At 37.8% G+C, this 20,419-nt stretch overlaps 2 protein-coding genes across 3 annotated transcripts in view; both read right to left on the reverse strand.

The window, feature by feature from the left end:
* Positions 1–7,909, reverse strand: part of C4H4orf50 (chromosome 4 C4orf50 homolog) — a 42,195-nt gene extending 34,286 nt beyond the window's left edge. For both annotated transcript variants that reach the window (XR_008430531.1, XM_053940828.1), the window contains exons 1-3: positions 6,491–7,909; positions 5,658–5,759; positions 3,720–3,866 (exon numbers count right to left, since the gene is read on the reverse strand). Coding sequence is in view for 1 of the 2 variants with exons in the window: in XM_053940828.1 (XP_053796803.1) it covers positions 3,720–3,866; positions 5,658–5,759; positions 6,491–7,843 (1,602 nt within the window). In the remaining variant the exon portion in view is untranslated. The remainder of the gene's footprint in view (positions 1–3,719; positions 3,867–5,657; positions 5,760–6,490) is intronic.
* Positions 7,849–20,300, reverse strand: LOC128787481 (uncharacterized). Its single transcript, XM_053941643.1, has 8 exons — positions 20,274–20,300; positions 17,429–17,580; positions 16,001–16,139; positions 13,774–14,481; positions 9,914–10,028; positions 9,038–9,162; positions 7,901–8,668; positions 7,849–7,854 (listed from the first exon to the last, which is right to left on the reverse strand). The coding sequence occupies exons 3-8, from the start codon at positions 16,136–16,138 to the stop codon at positions 7,849–7,851; spliced, it is 1,860 nt and encodes a 619-aa protein (XP_053797618.1). The 5' UTR covers position 16,139; positions 17,429–17,580; positions 20,274–20,300.
* Between the last annotated feature and the right edge of the window lie 119 nt (positions 20,301–20,419).

Raw genomic sequence — 20,419 nt, forward strand, 5'->3', positions numbered from 1 at the left:
AGTTTCATGCACTTAGATTGAGAGGATTAGTGAGAGCTTTAGATTGATGGTCAGCATCATAAGGTCAGCTCCTATAAGTGACACTGCCTGATTAAACATATAGATTTAGAATGAAGCAAATCTGAAGGAGAAGGAAGTACTGAAAAACACTTATGCTATTATATTAAAAAAATATATTGAGTTGATACACACAGCTGGTCAAGATTTCTGATAATGTAAGTATCAGAAAATCAGATAAACAGTATATAAGGAATAATATACTTTATATGTGTATATATATATATATATAAAAGATTAAGCTAAAAATTATAGTCAGACCCATGATATACTGTGGCAAAACCATATAACTTTCTGACAACACAGAGTGATGTTTTGATTTTAATGGTTACAAATATTGATACAACTGAGAAAGAAGTTTATACTCAGCCCTGATGCACAACACCAGAGTAAACTTTTCCCAGCCTTTCTGGCAGCCTTTCTGCCTTTGACATCCTTGACTGCAACACACTGAAGGCACCATTCCATAGGGAACAGCAAACTGAACTGAGAGATCACATTACACTGCCTGCAGCCCACCACTGCAACACAGATTAAACCAGAATTTTGTCACTGTCACAGTGTTCCTCCTCAGGAAGCCAGTCCTCTGTGCACAGCATTGGAGCAGGTTGGATGCTTTGTACCAAACTTTTTGGCTCCCTCTTGTGTCAAGAGAACAATAGGAACAGCTGGACACATCACGATGGATTAGACCAGGGCTGCAGGGACAAAAGCCTGAGGATGAGTCCATGACATGGTATTTGCCTTATCTTCTCTCCCACACGAAAAGTAAGTTAAAACCAAAAGGGAAACACTCCCTAACTGAAGATGTTTTATGGAAAAAAAAAAGGTGGGGAAGTAAAACAACTGCGTGGAGGTCAGAGACAGGGAAAAGTTGCCTCTTTCCTTTTGCATTTGGCTGACCCACTAGCAGTTTTCTGTAGTTTCAGCACACAAATGAGGCATACAAGATTTATGTATGAGCACTCTGTCAGACGTCCCAGTTTTCAGTGACCTTAGGTTATGTAGTCAAGCTCCAGAAGGATGAAGGACCCAGCAGCTGGGACTGGGGAATAACCAAAGGATAACTAAGCCTAGAACATAGCATTTAACACACTGTATTCTTGTAAAACCTGGCAAGATCACTACTTTTTGAAGTTGGTAACTAAACATTAAAAATAAAACCAGTATCTTCCTCTTCTCTTGTGAATTATGATTGTCTGAAAACTCAGTGAGAAAATGAGAAGGAATATGACCTTTTTTGCTACAGGCCTTTTTTTTTGCAGTCATCAGGAGTTCACTGGGGAAGCCTGGTGCCTTTTTTACTGTGTGCATTTCATACAAAATTCTTCTATTAATTTTAAAGCCGTAAACAGTACCCTGCCCCCTTCCTGCTCACTCCCATATTTCTTTTAAATTCAACCAGAGCACCACCTCAATATCCCAGAAAATTCACCCCAACAAATACTTCTAGGCTAAAGCATATTTCACCTGTTAGCAAATAGTTCACTGAAACAGAATCCTAACAGTAAGCTTCAAATATCTTATCTTAGCTCTCTTTTACTTGCAATGAATAATACCATGACAACCTTATGGAGCCTCAGGTGACAACTAGGATCCCTGGGCAGCAGGGCCTGGAGAACATAAGAAATGCAAAAAGTTCTAAAAGACACACACAAAACACAGCATATTTCAAACACTTTGGGTTCTAGGCCCAGAGTGCTCACATCTTCACTTCTTTCAAGCATTGCAGAAAGAGGTGTTCCAGAAAAATGAAATTTAGAACAGGAAAAAGCATAAATTACTGTGATTTACTGTATAAGGGTTTATTAGTAACTTTGAGTAACAAAAAAGCATTTTGGTCAAGGGTAGCAAGTAGCTGAAAACAAAAACTGGATCACCAGTCAACGAAACTGCCCTCAGGAAGTAACATGATGCTAGAAAAGTAGATCATGATCTTTTCTGTGACAAAGAGTCTTTTTCTTTTAATCTAGAAAAACTTATCTCATATTTTAAGACCTCACACAAACCCACTAACAGCAGCTTGGTGTATATTATAAAGTTTATTTTAAAAGTGAATTATTGAAATAAAGTTGACCTTTGTTAAGGTCAATTATTTCTATTTTCTATTCTACTACTTGCTAAATTGTGCCAACAAAATAAATATTATTTGGTTAAAACATAATGGACTTGAGTTATGCAGATAATTAGCCCTGCCATCAAATAGTGCAACCAGCTCTGTGAAGTACATGGACTGCATCTTTGACCCTGGAATGAGACACCTGTATTCAAAAATTTAACACTACGGCTATAAGTAATTCAACTGGATGAAGAAGTCAGACCTAAACCAAACAGCATCACAGTATTGCATAAATTTATCCTACTGATCAATAAACAGTAATTTGAAAACATAAATAGTTGGAGTGATTTAGAAGTGGCAGGGTTTTATAGCGAAAGGCTGACCTGCACTTTTTCCAGTGTAATTTCCCAATTTCCAAAAAATGCACCCAAAATCTTATCTGCTAGCTTAAACAAAACACGTGACACATTTCTTTTTATTTTCAAACAATTTGGGCATTTCTTCTTGCTTGAAATAGACTCTATTGTATTAGGATGCTACATGCCAATACATCAGAATGACATGAAAAATCTTTTAAATTTTTCATTTAAAAGTCAGAATTCAGCTGTCTAAACACCAGCCCATAGTGCCACGTAGGGTGTACAATCTAACATGAAATAACTGCCTAGGACTTCCAGGTGGCTATGTATACCTTCAGCCAGGATGCCCTAAGGCCTTTAACTGGGATAAACAGTGACATTTAGGCAACTGTACTGATTCCAGAATCCTTATATTTTTCCAGAATTTGTTTCTATTTTCTTCTAAACCCATATCTATCTAACCTGTTCAAAATGAATCTGCAAATATTTGTAGATTGATACAAATGTGCTTTTCCACTTGGTAGAAATTGCATATTTCTTCTTTGTAGCTCACCAGTTAAGGAGGGCAAAAATAATTACAGGGTTAGCTGAAAAGTCTTTATAAAAGCTGCTTCCAGAAGATTATTCAGTAATTAAAAATCTTACCATAAAACACTTTATTTTGGTGGAAAACATAAACCTGTATCAAGACAAAGAACCACCTGAAAATTTAAGAAGTTTCATTTATAGCAAACCCAGATTTTCTGTGATATAAACACATTCCAGTGAGATAGAAGGATTTCCTAGATTTTGGGGACACATATTTGGACCACATGCATCCATTAAAGACTTTGACTTTAATCCACACCATCTGTCCACAGTGTCATTTTGCCTGTCCAAATCCAGCAATCAGGGCTACAAGGCCTGAAATCAGGGCAAAAAGGCCAAACAGTGGAAACACTGCAGATCCTCCAAGACCTTTCATTTAGGCCACCTGAAGATGACTTTGGCTAAAGAGAGTAGAGCAAGAGCCCTCCTAAACAAAGAAGTGAGGTGTTTCTATTGCCCATGCAGAGCCCAGAACCTGCACTATTCTGCAGACAGATGGTCTACCTTGCATAACATCTGCTCTCTTTTAAGTTTTCAGTGCCTGGAGAGGCTCTACAATAGCTTCAAATCTATTCCCAATACCCATGATGGTATTTCTGCAGCCAGAACACTCCTCCCAAGGACCATGCTTTTCTCCATGCCATTTACATACATACCATTAATTTGCAGTGCTGCTTTCCCTGCGTTTTGTCCCCAACTTCTTGCTTAAGGCGGTCTAATTCTGAGAGAGCCTGCATCAAATGAGTTTTGGTTTCTTCACACCTTGTTTCAGCAAAACCAAGCTCTCTGTACCATTTCTGAGCCTAACAGGAAGAACAAAAATTACTGAGCATAATTAGTCCAGCAGTGGCATCCTTTCTCAATACCAGCTTACAGCCATGGATTTGAGGCTGCTCTCTACATCATAGTTTTGAATTGTTATAAATTGATTAAAACAAATGAAGTTATACAATACACTACAATCTTATCATAAGACATTAATGCAACTCTAGAATACCTACAGAATATCTCACTAGAGCTATGTCAAAAATATTATTTAAATTTATTTCTAAATGTGAAGGTACCATGAATACTCTGAATAAAGTTTAAAAAAAGCAGTGGTGTATGCATACATGATTTCAGAGATTACATCTTTGAAAGCCCTCAGAGCAATGTGAAAGCAAGATTTTTATTAGCTGGGCAGGGGGAAAAAGTTTTCTTGAGGAATCTGCCCTGGTTTCAATTGGGACAGAGTTAATTTTCTCCATAGTAGCTGGCACAATGCAGTATTTAATTCAGTATAAGAATCAAAACAAAAATGTCAAAAATGAAGAATGCAAAGAAGGGGAGAAAAAAGCCCTCCACATGCTCACCTTTTACTTTTTTTCTAGTCTGCCTTTATTCCACTAACACACATTAACTGTAGTTTTGAAAACAAGAACAAACCCAAACAAAAACCACAAAGAAGCTCCTCAACAGCTCAGCTGGTTGCCTGACAGCAATCTCTTTCCTTCCTATGATATATCTTCTTTTCTCCCTTTTGGAAACAGTGTTTTCACATTATTTTAAGTAAACTGAGGAAAGTATTTTAACACACAACTTCCTTATAACACACAAAAGGATAAGAAGGACCCAAGTTAATCAGATTTTACAAAAGAAATAAAAATAAAACTGTCTCTTTATGTTCAAAATACAAGGTCACAAGTCCTTGTTTAACCATCCAACAGTCATCTAAATCCATCCCTTCATTCCTGTTGCCTCACTTGAAAGCTGGGAAGCCTTATAAAGCAGCTTTTCAAGGACAATAATTTCATACAATCACCACAAAAACCCTATTGCTATTTTTCATTTACATACTCAACACACCTGTTTCTGCCAATAGTTTCTCCACAGGGCATGTGAGTGATGCCTGTTACAACCCCATAAATATATTCCTGCCACAAAAAACAACACATTGTGCTTAGATGTGCACGGAGTGGAGATTGACTAATGAAAAATAGGAACGTGAATATCTAGTGCATTTGGAAAGGCACAACACTGAAAGCTTCCTCAGATGGTGTCAAGAGTGCAGATGTACTTCACACAAACACAGAACTACCCCTCCACACTTGGAAGTCTCCAAGTAGGTGTTGCTGGACTTGGTGTTTGCTACACAGCTGTGGAGAGAAGGGGCAGCACACCTGGCAATGCCTCTGGATGCAGCAAACCCCTGGCAGTGCCAGGCTGCACATGATCTGGCTTCTCACTCAAAAACTCCTTTCAATTCAGGTTTGCAGTAACCCTCAGTGCTTCCACCACCTTCTCCTCATTCCCAGTGATGTGGAGGGAAGCAGCTGCCCAGAGATGGCCAGAGTAGGCAGGTTGTTGTGTGTGCTTTTATCAGGGGACTCAGCCTCTGCCACAGAGTGCTGCAGGAATGCAGCTTCCCTTGATGTTCTGGCCAACCAAGAGTAACTACCATTCATCACCCAAAGATTAGAAGAACATTTTGGTACTGCAGATCAGAGACTTCCCTGTTTTGTGAAAGTGTTAGAGCCTGGCAGAAAGAAGACAGCCATGCAAGAGAACACAAACCCAAATTTGGTCCTCAGAAGTACGTCAGAGTAGAAGGCTACCTCTTTTTTTGATTTTTCTAATTCCTTTTGCTGTATTTTTAGTTCCTCTTCCACCTTTCTGACTTGCTCTTTCATCATACTGTAGCTTTCAAATGTGCTGCCCTGGATAGACAAAAAGACATGATGTCTCCTCTCACCTGTACCAAATGGCACACAGTCATTTACAGAACAATAGATGGTTTCCTCCTAAACTACTGCAAAAAAATTGCATAAAATCAGGGTATTACATATAAATATTTCCCTGTTGACTATTTTCAAGTGAAGTAGTAATTCTGCATTTATAAGTACATAGAAATCTCCACAGAAATTCACTGTGGTGTAAGATACATAAATAGAGAGGAAAAACATGGATAAGAAATCCACCACGAGTAAAGATCCTGTCTTTAGAGCTATGTTTCATTTACATCAAAACAATTTAAAAAATTAGACCAAATCAAAATCATGGGCAAACTTTTCACCAAAACATGACATATCCACCATTATAAAAAGTTTCCTTCTGTTAGGAGAACTTGTGGTAGAATAAAAGCTTCTTGTAAAAGCTTTTACTCTTGCAATAACATAAATAATTTTTTAAAAGCCTGAACAGTGCAGTCTTTTAAGTATTATTTTTAACTTTGTAGCTTGCTGTATCACTTTAACATTCTCTAATACAAGATTCCAAAAAAACACCTCTCTGGCATTTTGCCTTCTATTTTGAAGTTAACTTGAGCACCTCGGCTCATGTTAGAGGTTACAGTTTCCTCCATCACTCAGCTTTGCCCTCCAAATGACATTTGTATCTCCCTTTCTTTTGAAGAGCCTACTCGATAACGTTCCTTACTGTTATTATTTACCTTTTTCCCAGGGGAATAATCTGAAGGATCTATAGCCAGAACTCCTTGTTCTTCAGTTTGCGTTACTCTACATGTTGTTTCAACTTTCTTTGGCTTAAGACCAGGTTGTTGACTTTCTTCTTTTAGTTTTAGTATATTTTTCTTTGTTCCTATACTTTTCTCTTTTATCAACTCTTCATATGTGAAACCCAAAGAAGACATTAATTCTTTTAAATTTTTATTTTCTAAAATAAAGTTTGCATTTGCTTTCTGACATTCATCAAGCTGTTCTGAAGTTTCTTGTTTGATTCTGTCTATCTCTCTTTGTAATGCACATTTTTCCTCCTGTAAGTCAGAAATGGTTTTATAACACCTAGTTTTGCAGTCTTGGAGTTCTGAAACTAAGGTCCTGTATTTGTCTTGCTCACACTTTATCTCTGCCAAATGTTCTAACAAAGTTTCTTTTTCACCTTCTGAAAGAGCTATTCTTTGTAAATTTCTGTTTCTCTCTTGTATTAATTCATTATATTTTGCTACATAGTTCTCCTTGTCTTGTAATAATTTAGCCATTTCTTTGAAGCATCTGCTTCTTTCTTCTTTCAGGTCAGAAAGCAGCTGGAAGTACCTCATTTTCCTTCCATTCAGAGATAGAACGCTCCCGTGAAGTTTATTTGATGCAATTGTCCATGAGTCTTTTTCAGAATTCCTGTTTTTCTCTTCAACATATGAGAGATTATTAGAAAAAGTTGAAACTAAAAATGTTCCTGGGGTCATGGTGCTTTCTTCTGTAAAGTTATGATAACATCCACCAGCAACTTCTTTCTCATTAATTAAGTTTTGGAATGAAAGAATGTTAGCTTCATCTGCTGCTAAAGCATATTGAAAATATGCACCCATCTCCTCTTCCAGGGCACACATCATCTGAGCATATCTGTCATTCTCCTGTTGCAATATACAGACTTTTTTGGAGTAATTCTCATTCTCTTGCATCAGCAGAAATATCCTCTGAGAACACGCAGCCACTGCTTTTTCCAGTACAGATATTCTCACATTACATTCATTTCCAGCTTCCCAGGTTGACAGATGACAGAAACACTTATAAAAACTGGTCCCTGACTGGAATAGTTTGCTTAAGCACACAGACCTCTCTTGCAAAGGAAACAGGAAGTTTAGTGGATATCTCTCTTCATCCGATGAAAAAAAATTCTGAGAGTATTCAGGTTGCACATTTTTAGCAGCTCTTTTTTGACATGAGAAATTCTTATTTGGTTCATGTAGTTTCAAGGTCTGGTCTTTCCTTTTTTTCAGGCCAATATTTTTGGAGGGGCTTGTTTGGTGAGTTAGTTTCTGAGCCTGCTTTCCTTTCTCTTCCATTTCTATTATGTCTTCTCCATTACATCTACTATTCACATCAGGGAGGCAGTTTTCTGCAATATTTTCTTCTTTAAAATCAGCAGATAAACTCTGGGCACCCTGTGTGCTATGGAGACTCCCTTTGGCTTCCACTCCTGGTTTCCCAGGACTGAATAATTCAGTTTTGTAAGAAACTTCAGAACTTTCTTCAAGATCACAGGTCACCTGTTGTTGTTGCGCTTTGTCATTCTCTATTTCTTCTCTTTCAGCTCCCCCTGTAAAGATTTTTTGGTGATACTTTTCATCATCAACATCTTTATCCAGACATTTGTTTTCACTCAGGCTTCTTGGCAGAACTTGCTTGTTTCCCCAGTGTTTTTCCATGTTGCATTTTTCTAGAGATGCTGTGAAAATTTCAGCCACAGTGGAAGGCAATGTTCCATGAAGAGGTTCAGTAGCTCTGTCATAAAATCCTCCTTTTGCAACAATGCAAAGGCCATCAGACCAAAGATTAGTATTTGTCTCACAGAAACTCAAATTCCTCGCTTTCTTCTCAGTGGTAAAAGCTCTTATATGACATCTCCCAAGTTCAAATAAGGTCAGTTTGAGCTTCTTCCTCATTAAGATTTCAACCACAGAAGCAGGGAATGTCTTCACTGGTGGAGTTATCGTGTGTTCCTTCAAGAGAAAAAATGTTTCTTCATCTTTGGTTTCCTTACTTGTCTCATCATTGGGTAACTTCTCAGAACAAGGGGGAAGCAGCCCTGCTTCATGATGACTTGGGGTACACCTGAGCAAAGTGAAACTGTCCTCTAGAGTATTTGCCCTCTGTGGTCCAAGGGTGACCTGATGATAACAAATGAGACATGTTTCAAACTCAAAAATATATGCTAAGTAACATACTAATCATAATTTGTTTTTTCCTTCACCCACAAAATACTTGATTACAGATTGATGAGAAAAAATATTTCCATACAAAGGGTTTTCAAATAATTTAAAGACTTACAACAAGAGTAATGTTACAAATTAGGTATGAGTAAGTCAACCATTGTCTTAGGGTACATCTGTATTCACCTTGTAAAGAAGCTGTAGTAGCTATGATTTAAAGCTACTTTTATATTCACCTTTAAATACACCAACTCTTCATTTTCTCTCCAATTTCACATGCTCCCTGTGCACAGAGATAGCAAAAACAGCAGTAACTTTTCTTCTCACCTGCTCAGTTTCAGCTAGACCAGCAACTTTCACAAAGGCACTGGAACTGCATTCCAAAACTGGTACAAGGTCTTCTGGTAGCTCCTCCATCTGCTTTAGTCCATCACAACTACAGGCTGCTGTTTCTGTTATGGTAAAGCACTGGTAAATGTAATGTCACTCCCAGACAGTTACACAAAAAGCAAACCCAAAACCATCCGAGCAGATGTTCTGCATAGAAAAATATTTTAGTGAGAGTATGCTCAAAATTACCTTCTCTACCAGCAGCACACATCACCATCAATACAGATACAAGCATGATGTTAAACACGAAAATGAGCTTCATAAAACCCCCATAAATATCGAGGTCTAAAACAAGGCATATTTGGGGTTCATGGTTTCCAGTTCCCAAAGCATTTAGAAATAGAAAATACATTTCATTATAGTGGGCAGGTGAAAACCTAGGGATTAAATTTACAGGTTAAAATTATTCAGTGCAGGTCTGCGTTTACATACACTAAAATTTGCTATAAAATTCCCATTAATTTATGTTGGAAGAATTTACCTGATCTAATCTGCCAAGAAAATCTGCCAATTTGTTTGGTCTGAAGAGCAAATATATCTCCTGCATGGCATTCCCAAATACTGTACTTCATCCAAGACATACAAAGTACCCCCTCACCTCTGTAGTTTCTTGAAAGTTCTAGGATTTCTTGTGAAAGCTCCTATCTGAATAGTGGCAAACAGTTATCATTTCACCTTCCTGAGATACAGTTTACAGATTAGGAGGATTTTCAAAGGGTTTACACCTTTTAAGTCATACACACCCCATGAATAAAATCATCTTGACTTTCATGGCACAGAAATTAAAGGAAAAGCTCAGATTTCTTTGCATACCAGACTCTTTATCATGTAGCAACTCAACTGGAGTTTGAGTAGGTCTGCTTCTGAGTGAATCCAAGACTGCCCTCCATTTCAGATTCTGAACTTCATCCTGAATTAGATCTCCATTCTTAATGGGAAAAGGGGGTGGAGAATGAAAAAAATCCACAGGTTATACACATATATGTGGAGCTTGTGATATGAAAAACAGGCAAATAAATCTCCTTTGCTATTTTACATTCAAAAGATACATTATTTCATTAGAACTGCTGTTTCATACAATTTTCTTACTTCAACGTTTTCCAGTAAATGTTGCAATCATAAACTTTCTTCAAGTTTTCCCTTCATATTTTACAAAGCATTAATGAAGAAAATCTGAATCATAAGCATGTAATATGTCGGATCACAGGTGGAACAGTGACTAAATTATATGATCATCAACAAAGATAAAAGAAAGTCCAATCAAGTAGGGAATAAGACTAATAGTTCAGTGCCCAGCTGCAAAGACAATTGTTCCTATGTTGGAAGAACTCAAAGTGGAATAACCATTCTGAACAAAATTTTGTTTTTCTATTGATAATTTAATTGCATATTTCATATTCTGTTCTTGACATTTATCTTGAGTCCCTGATTGAATTTGAAAATTTTGACACTTCCTGATGCAAAGCAGATACCCCAACTGCTTAATAAATGCAGATCACATTTCATGTGCACTGTGATCATTTTCAGTGAACAAAAAAATCAGATTCGATTGTGTCAACAAAACATCATTGAGACAGTAACCAAAACAGCTACACCACAGAAACCACACCAACACAGGCACTTTTGTCTTCCTACAGTGGCATCAAATGCCAGCAGAAAATAAATCTGGTCCCTTTGCACTGAGCTGCAATTTTAAAATGACATATGGATGGGAAAGGCAATGACTTCCAAGCCTTCAGTTCCTAGTGAGTCAGAAAAGGCTGCTGATTTTCCACAGGACCACCAGTGAGAATAATTTTATTTCAACCCAAGTCAGCTGCCTCATCATTGCGCTCTATTAAAAGATCTTGACTGAGCGGCAAAACTTAAGTGGAAACCACAACACTTCCAAGATTTCTTCCCTTATTTTCTCAGTAGTATCGACTAATAGAATGGTTTGGGTCGAAAGGTATCTTAAAGGTCATCTAGTTTCAACCCCCCTGCCATGAGCAGGGACACCTTGCACTAGAGCAGGTTGCTCAGGCCCCATTCAACCTGGTCTTGAACACCCCCAGGGGTAGGGCATCCAAAACCTCTCTGGGCAACCTGTTTGAAACTAATCTCAATTCCTTGAAACACAATCATTCCTTTCCTGCACCTCTTCATTTATTTCTTTACAGATATCAACTCTTGATTTATCTGTGGGTACTGTCAAAAGAAAGTTACACAAAATAATGAATAAGACACAAGGCTCAGGTGGCAGAACATCACACTGAGAAAGAAATCAAGACCTCAGCTGTCATGTGGAAGCTGCAGAAAGATGCATTGTTTGGTTTTTTCATACTTTTCCCTCACCTTCAACAGACTCCCTAATGTTCACATGTAGAAACTGATAAGTCAACACACAGCCACAGGCAACAAACTGCTTTTTTTGGTGTATGTTCATTTCTCATTTAGGCATATACTGCAACTGGAATATTGCAGATAGGATGCTGATACTGAGTTTGGAAATTCAAGTCTTCTACAAGATTTACTTGGAGACTACAGTCCACCATGAGATGCAGTTCACCTCTTCGTGGTCAGTCTAATTGGATCTTGTATAGCACACAATTTCTCATTTCTATAGCTGTTGGTAGAGTAGGATGAGATCAAATAGGATTTTACTTGTAACTGTTTTGGCTTAAATACTACAAGATCGAGGTGACGAGACTGAGAAATTCTATTTTAATACACACTGGTAAAACTCTAGACAAGGGGGAAAAACCCTCTTCAGTTTTACAGAAAAACACCAGATGTCTCCCTCCTCCTTTTATCACAGATACTGAATTTTTCCCCTGCTATCTCGAGGCATTTTCTACTAGAAAAATGCAAGTGTACTTGCAGTACCAAAACAGGAAGAACAGACAACCAGAAATCCAGAAGGCATAAGATTTGATGCTGCTGATACTATAAACAGTATTTAAAGAACACTACCCACTCTGCAGCAGAGTAAAGTAAACACAAATTATGACCTGTTCATTTATACCAAAGACTGGGTAACTGAGACTCTAATCTCCTATGACACCAGAAATGTAAATTAATACTTCAAAAATAAATGGTTAGGAAACTTCATGTAGAGAAAAAATACTTTTATTAGAGTACAAAATAGAAAGAATCCTGTTTCTTGAAGACTTCTTGGACTGGTCTCAAGCAATTAGTCAGTTGTGTACCTTGCTTTCCCATCTTTAAATAACTCTACATTTTATTTCTCCTTTTCTCAATTTTATCAAACCAATAGTAATTCTTCACTACTTCTTCTCTGGCTCTGAAAGCCCTCACTCCTCTTGACTTTAGCTGTGCAGTACCCTCATAATGCATTTGTTTGTTATACCTGTTTACAACTCAGTGCAAGTCTCTCAAGAAGTATCTTAAAATATTTTTAAACCGTATTCTTCATTCCCAAGGAAAAGTGAATACACCAGTTAAAGTAATTATAGTCATGGCTCATGGTAAGCTGTTGGTTTTTCTGCCACCTCAGGGCAGCTCCAGAGACATGTGGGGTGAGGTGCAGCTTCTGAGCTCTCCTCAGAGGTCACCCACATGCTGCTGGTTACTGTGGGATGATCTCACCACTCTCTCACAGAGACAACCTCCTGGAGCTCCCTGCTTTGGGACTCTAGAATCACTGATGGGATAAAATCACCAGGCCTGCAAAAGTGCATTCCACTACCAGGTTAAAAAAAAATTGTCTGTATTTCTTCTAGCTTTATGGATACAAGATCCTCTCTAGCTTCTCCCAGTTCTGGAAGTACTCACAGTCTGACTGACCTCCAATATGAAAGGGTTTTGTTCATGCCCATTACCTCTTGGTTAACTGCAGCTAAAATCAGGAGAGTTCTTGGGATATCAGGTCACAATCTAAATGAGTGTGAGGCATAGCTGATCTCACTTTAAATAAAGTCTCAATAAAAATACCCTGCACCTCAGTGCATGAAGAATAAAACTTTGTTTGAGTCCAGTCTGTGAAAATAATTGTTCATCACCAGCAAAATGAATTGGCAGTAGCTGAATGCCATAGTACAGCATGAGCAGAGCTTTCCCATGCAGTGCTGGAGTGAAGTGCTTGAGGCAAACAAGTTCCATTCAGTGTATTCAGGGCACATCACAATGCTACAGTGCCACAAACCACTGACTATCTCAGCTGGCTCCTGCTCATCAACGGTGCCCCCATCTTCCCTTGTTTACCATCATCCAGAAAATCTCAGAGACAAGATTTATTGTCAAGAGTTCTTTTTGCTCCAGCATTTGGGCATGAATAAATGCAAAAATTCATCCAACCATATGTGTCCTTCTCCACTGAAGGGTGTCCACAAGGCAGGTCTCAGAAGTTCTGGGCTCTACTTTTAGTGCCAATCTCATTCAGATTGAGACCTTTTGCTGTGAGCACATCACTTCAAAGGTTAAGGAAAAAAGGTTTGTTGAGTGTCCTCAATGTGCACCTAACAAAAGCTCTGATGCAATGAAGCTCCAACTACTGATTCTACTGGGTGTAGAAAGACACACTGGGAAGTACTAATGAATAAACAATAATAATAAAAAAAAAATCAGGCAGGATAAACCTCACACTTGCATCTTGACTGTATCATTCATAACAGGTGTAATGCAGGGTGATACAAAGATAAAAACTAATTACATTTTGAATTATTTTTACTTACCAGTTGACTTACCAGGTTAACACTGTTGTCCCCATCCACCAATCTTGTAAGTTCTGAGTCTTTTTCTTTCTTCTTTTTCAATTTTGCAGTACCTTGATCTTTTAAAGTTCTGTTTTCATCTAAAAGCTCTTCCACTTTTTCCTGCAGTTTGATTTCAGATAATTTTAATTTATAGACATGATGTTGAGATTCTTCCAATTTTGTTCTGAGAAAGTCTTCAGTGTTCTGAAAGCACTGCAGTTGAGTCAGCAGGTCTGCCTGGTCTCTTCTAGTGTTCTCTTCTTTTTCCCTCAAGAACATCAGGTTTTGCTGAAATGCCTTGAGGTGGCTTTTCACTTCATGCTCCACATTTTCAATAGAAGTCTTCCATTCCATTTCTCCCCCACCAGGGTGTTTACACCCCTGGGTCTCACTGCACACTGACTGCAGCTTCTGCTGGAGGTGCTGCACCATGCCCTCTTCTAACTTGGATGTCAAAAGAGCAGTATGGGCATTAAGATCTAGGACTTGCTTTTCCAGCCTAGATACCTCACCCTGAAGGTAACAGTCCCTTTTCCTCAGTACTGCTGTCTGTTGTCTCTGCCTTTGTTTGTAGTGCTCAAAATATTCTGATTGGCTTTTTATTTCATCCTCTTTTGCCTTCAGCTGCTCCTGAAGCCAATGCAATTTTTCCTTGTGCTTCTTCTCTGACTTCTTTTGGTTTTCAACCTATCATTTCAGTGAGATGTACAGTTAACATCTTAATATGAAAGCTTTTGTTCCCTTATATTTTTCTTAATTTAGTGATAATTCTGCCCTTGTTTTCTGAAAACTCAGGAATGACACAAGTGGAATTTTTTTTTAAAGCCAGTAAAATACTACATTTAGAGCAAAAATAACCTGCTTTGTCATTTCAGCCATCACTGAAACATCTTAGTAGGAAACAAGCAAAACAAACTCATTCATATCTGCTACTACATGTCATACAGGAACTTTTAAAACACATTTTTGCATGTTCTACAGTACATATTAAATCAAAATAAACCTTAGAACTGTAATTAATATATCCAGTTCTGATTTATACAGTAACAGATCCTTAACACAGACAGTACTGTAGCACTGGGGTGTTACAGGCAGAGGAGCTGTCGTTCTGTTATAGAAAACACACTTTCCAGAGCCCAGGACTTCTCCCTTTGCTCTTCCCCATACCTGTCATCTGTCAGCTCCTCTTATGAGACTCCTGAAAAAGGAGAAAGGAACAGATGCCTTTTGAAACAGTTTGAGAAAGACTTTGGTATTTTCCTTTGCACTAGAGTGTGTTTGAACACAGAGACTTGGAGGTGAAAGATGCCAGTGAAAGGCAGAAGAGGCTTTCATGAGTCCTGTACTGCCCTTGCTTTGAGCAGAGTAAGAGCCACCAGTATCACAGGGACATTGCAGCAACTTTGAAGCAAGACTGAAGGCACAGAGACATGAAGGGATGACTTTGGTTTTTTCAAAGACTTTTTAGATCAGTCACTGTGCTCATCAGCACTTTCCTGTCTTAGGCATTCACTGGCAAGGACTGGTCAGAAGGAACACTAGGCTGAAAAGTCAGGTAGATATGGGCTAATATTTTGTTTTGTTAACTCTTATGGGAATATATGTCTAAGCTTCCCAAGTCTTGAAAAATACATTTCACTTTTAATTACAAAAGCAGAGACTTTTAATTACAAAAGCAGAGACTATTCACTCTTGCCACACGATACTAGAGCCCTGTTAAGAGTATTCGATTTTGACCTAAAATGCTGAGAAAATGAAAGGATGTCTTATGATAAACACAACTGAAAGACATTGTTTCACTGAAGCCTGCTCCTGAAAACCTTTCATTCCTTCTCCATTTTCATGAATCCATTGAATGAGCAAACTAGGTAAAAATGCCTGTTGTATGGGGCTAGAAAGATAAAGTCTGGCCTAAGAAGGAGTACACTGAGCAGGTCCTAGGGAGAAAGTAAAGAAGGGGGAGCATAAATTTGATCAAGGGCCTGAATGAGAGAAATAACAGCAGTGCTAACAAAAATAACAGAGAAATAGAAAGCTGGGAGGAAAAAAAATCCAAAAATTCTTCTCATTTCTTTGGTTGTAGAAAAAGAGAAAGGCTGAGGCCATTTATTGCTTAAAAACAGAGGTCACTGGAGATGAGCTTGACTTATAAATTACTACCACAAAGAGGAAATAAATTAGGTCATTTGCAACAACATCCCCTCACCAAATGGATCAGGTCCTCCTGAATGCTTTGCAGTTTCCCTTTAACGCGCAGATTGGCATTTTCAACCTGGTCCAGCCTCACATAAAGTTGATCAATCATCACAAGAAGTGTTTTGTGTGACAGCTCCAGCTCTTTCATCCTGTGATAGCGAGAATGAACATTTTTGCTAAGTAAATACCACAGCACAGTTCCAGATGGATAAGCAGTCACAACCAATGCATCAATTTATCTTTATTTTTGTATTTATCTCCCAAAAATAAAATAGTAACAAATTTTTGATCACTAATATAACAAACACTTAACAAGTCTACTGGGGTTTGCACATTATGCTGGAGAGTGTTGAAATTGTTAAAGATAACACTTTTCTGCTGACTTAATAAGAATACCATGAGCAAACATGTGTACAAGATTTTTGTTCAATGGCGTTTGGCATGCTATATGAAGTAACAACTCACCATAAAGACAACCACAACACTTCAGTCTCTGCATGCACCTGATCATAGGATTATGGCAGGTTCACAGTCAGTGAATCCAATTTTTATGACAGTAAGTGCTTCCCATCAAAATTAACATCATGGGCAACCTACAAGTACCTATGTTTTAGGGGCTGAAGTGAAAATATCTTACTTGTAACATGCCTTCAGTGGGCACTAAAACTTACAGTGTGTTCTTGTATTGACTTTGTCTGCAAAGATGGATTTTGACAAAATACAGGCTTGCTTTGCCTGTTGCTAGTCAAATAGTAGTATAAAATTATGAAGTGTGATATGAAAATCTTTAAAAAAAGATTATTTTAAAAAAAGCCATTAAAATATTTCTGACAAAATTCCTTGATGAATTCAAAGCAATTAAAAATTATACAAATAAATGTTTTAATGCCATTTGTATTTCCTATTCTTTTTAACTTTTACGTTCTTTAGAACAGTGCTGTTGCTGACTATCAAAACCTTATTATTCTAGTCAAATGCATAATTAATGCTTAATGGCAGCTTCATCTAGTGTAATGATTAGCATTAACACACTAAATTAGATGAAACTTTCTGAAAAAAAGAAGTTTTTTAACAACACAAAATTCCAAATTAACTCTTATTTTAAAAGGAAAGGAATATACTTTACAAACAGAATTTGCATCATATGAATATTTAAGAATGAAACATCCTGAGAAAGCTGCCTGGTTATTTGCAGCAATATGTTAGACCATGCTGTAGATCTTACTTAAATAATAATTCTTATAGAAGTGATTATTGCATTGCTATTCTGACAGCTATACAAAATACACAGGAATCTTCTCCAACACTCTAAAAACACAGAAAGTCTTTCTTTTTGCTGGTTCTACACGTATCATTTGACAACCAGTACACAGGGCAAAGTGAAGAGTACATTTGTCACATAACAATAAATTTTAATGCAAATGCCCCTTTCATTTACCTATTTCTTAGGATGGAATCTGACTCCACGTAGTCCTCTAGAACACCTTTCAGTTTTTGCTCTGACTTTTCCAGCTCTTTTATTCTGAGATTCAAATTCTCTTTTCCAGCAGTGTTTGTTTTTTCATCAGGTGTGCCTGCATCTTCTAATTCCTGGAAAACCCAGGAAGTTCCAATTTTAACACTGAAATTCAGGATAGCAAATTCTTCATTGCTAGGCATTCTAATACAGTAACAAAATTCTTGTTCTCTTCCAGATGAAGGATCCATGATGAAAAAGAGCGCAAATTAGGTTCTCAATGTACTACAGTCTAAGCATGCAGTAACAGAGTCTAAGCCTCTGATGATCAAATGAAGAGTCCTTCTTGATTCTGAACACATTTATTATTTATGAGAAAGTCTCATTTCATTAGCCCCATTAGCATGTATGAAGGGAGTTGCTGTTCACGACATGAGATCCCCATAAAAGATTCAGTTAGACTAATTAATAAATTAATTAGTCATCAAAGTTTTGAAAAGAGAATAATTTTCTACTAAACATGGGAGTTCATAAAACTGAGTGTGTTTATTTTGGATAAATATATTACATTATTACTGTTTCAAGACAAGACTAAAAAAAAAGATATTTCCTATTCAAAAGGCATTCTATAACTATTTCAGATAAAACATTCTATTTATTTAATTGGTATTTTGGAATTCTGCATGCAGTATTTTATTTGTATCTACTTCACTTCTGACAGGTCATGAAACCATAGCTGAAAGAAATTTTCAAATTTGGGCTTGACAAGGCAAGCTAAGGTTGGTTCTTTTCTTCTTGCTCTTTTAGTCATAGATCTAAAAGTTCTTCAGAAACTCACTTCAGTAAGTATTGTCTTATAACTGTGTCCTGGTTTCTGCTGGGTCAAAGATAATTTTCTTCTCAGAAGCTGGCACAGCGCTGTGTTTTGGATTTGGGATGAGAATAATGTTGCTAACACTCTGATGTTTTGGCTGCTGCTCCGTAGTGCTCACCCTACGTCAAGGACTTTTCAGCGGCTCATGTCTGCCAGTGAGGAGCTGGGAGAACAGCTGGGACAGCTGATCCAAACTGTCCAAAGGGATATTCCACACCACAGAGCTTCCTGCTCACTATATAAACTGAAGGGAATTACCCAGAAAGGGACTGATTGCTGTTCAGGAACTGGCTGGCCATTGGTCAGCAGGTGGTAGGAAACTGTAGTGTAAAGCACACTTGCTTGTCTTGAGTCCTGTTAAATTCTCTCTCTCTCTGCCCTTATAATTACACTTATTAGCATCAGCATATTATTGTAGTAATATTTTGTCTCAATTATTAAACTGCTTCTCAACCCAAGAGATTTACCTTTTCTTTCTGATTTTCCTCCCCATGGCTGCAGGGAGGGTGTGGGGGGAGTGAGGGAGAGGCTGCATGGTGCTGGCTGTCAGCTGGGTTAAACCTCAACCAGCTGGCACCTGTGAAATGATTTTGCTACATTTGTATTGATTTGGAATTGGATCTGTTACTGGAATTCAACCAGAGTTTGAATTTATTACCAAGGAAATAATGCAATTACTTTTTTTTTTTTTTTTTTAGACAAATGCTGAATCTACAGTGCAAAGAAGATGATAAAAGTAACTTTTTTGATACTGATGAGTAGAAAATGGCACAAAATCAGTCCAAAAGAATAAAAAAAAACAGTTTTCTTATCACCTCATGTTTTGATGTTTTGTTCTGTGCTATTCACAGGTACAGTCAATTACTCTACGTGCTACAATTTTGGTCAATTGTATCAACTCACTGGCGACACAACTCACTTATGTCAGCCGCACAAGGACCTAGAGCTGAAACGATTCAGGCACTCCTCAGCCCTTTAAGAAGCCTCGATACTTAAAAGCTTGAAGTGCAGACAGACATCAAAGAATAAATCCATGTGGACAACAAAGCTTACACCTCTTTGTGATACCAAGCCCAGTCTCTTCTCAGAGACCAGGCATCCCTGAGACATGTTAACATAATTATGGCTTTCCCCTGGATGGTATAATTTCCCAAATAGAACAGTATCTTCAATTTAGAGTTCCTTGAGACATTAGTATTTTGGTTTTACTTGTTATTTGTAAATGGAATATACACCCTGTTCTGTGACAATGGTTATCCCTGAAAAGCACTGCAAAACGCATATATAGTAACAATGAACATTGTTACTTTTTTTCATTAATAATTTACAGTGAAAGCCAAATTAATATCATTTGCAACTGCAGTGTGAAACCAGGAAAGCTGTTACAACTGACACAAGAAATAAGAAATTTACAGTTTCCGTCTTCACTTATACAACTGGGACAGAATATTTGAAAGCTGTGTCACAAAAAGGGAAAATCAGGCCCGGATTCTGTGATTCAGTCCATCTTGTATGGATGAATCACAGAATAATAGAATCACTAAGGTTGGAAAAGAACCTCTAACAGCACCAAGACCAACCACTAACCCAGCAGTGCCAAGTCCAGCATTAAACCATGTCCCCAAGTGCCACATCCACACCTTTGAACATTTCCAGGGATGGTGATTCTATCAGCTCCCTGGACAGCCTACTCCAAAGCCTGAACACCCTGCTAACACATGGCACCCACTCCCAACTCTACAGTCAATAACAATATACCACATATAGTAAGATCGTAATGATCTGTTTTCCAAAAGTACAAATCCTGCTAGCTCAGTGCAGAAAAAAAAAACATCATAAATGCAATGGAAAATGTCAGCTCAATCAGCCAGTTTTCTTGAGAAAACTGTCACATGTAAATTACAACATAATTACAAAACACATAACAAAATCAGGAAATGAAACTGTTCATACCTTCTCTGCTTTGTAAGAAGACCCTCTCCTGTCTGTGCAGTGCACTTATCGTGGCAGCCACATGCTCTGACCATGGCGTGTTTGTGCTTGTAGCTCCATATTCAAAACAGGGATGAGCAAAATCTGTGTCTACAAGAAGTGTTTCT

This window comes from Vidua chalybeata, chromosome 4 (genome assembly GCF_026979565.1).
Source record: "Vidua chalybeata isolate OUT-0048 chromosome 4, bVidCha1 merged haplotype, whole genome shotgun sequence".
In the NCBI taxonomy this organism is placed as follows: domain Eukaryota; kingdom Metazoa; phylum Chordata; class Aves; order Passeriformes; family Viduidae; genus Vidua; species Vidua chalybeata.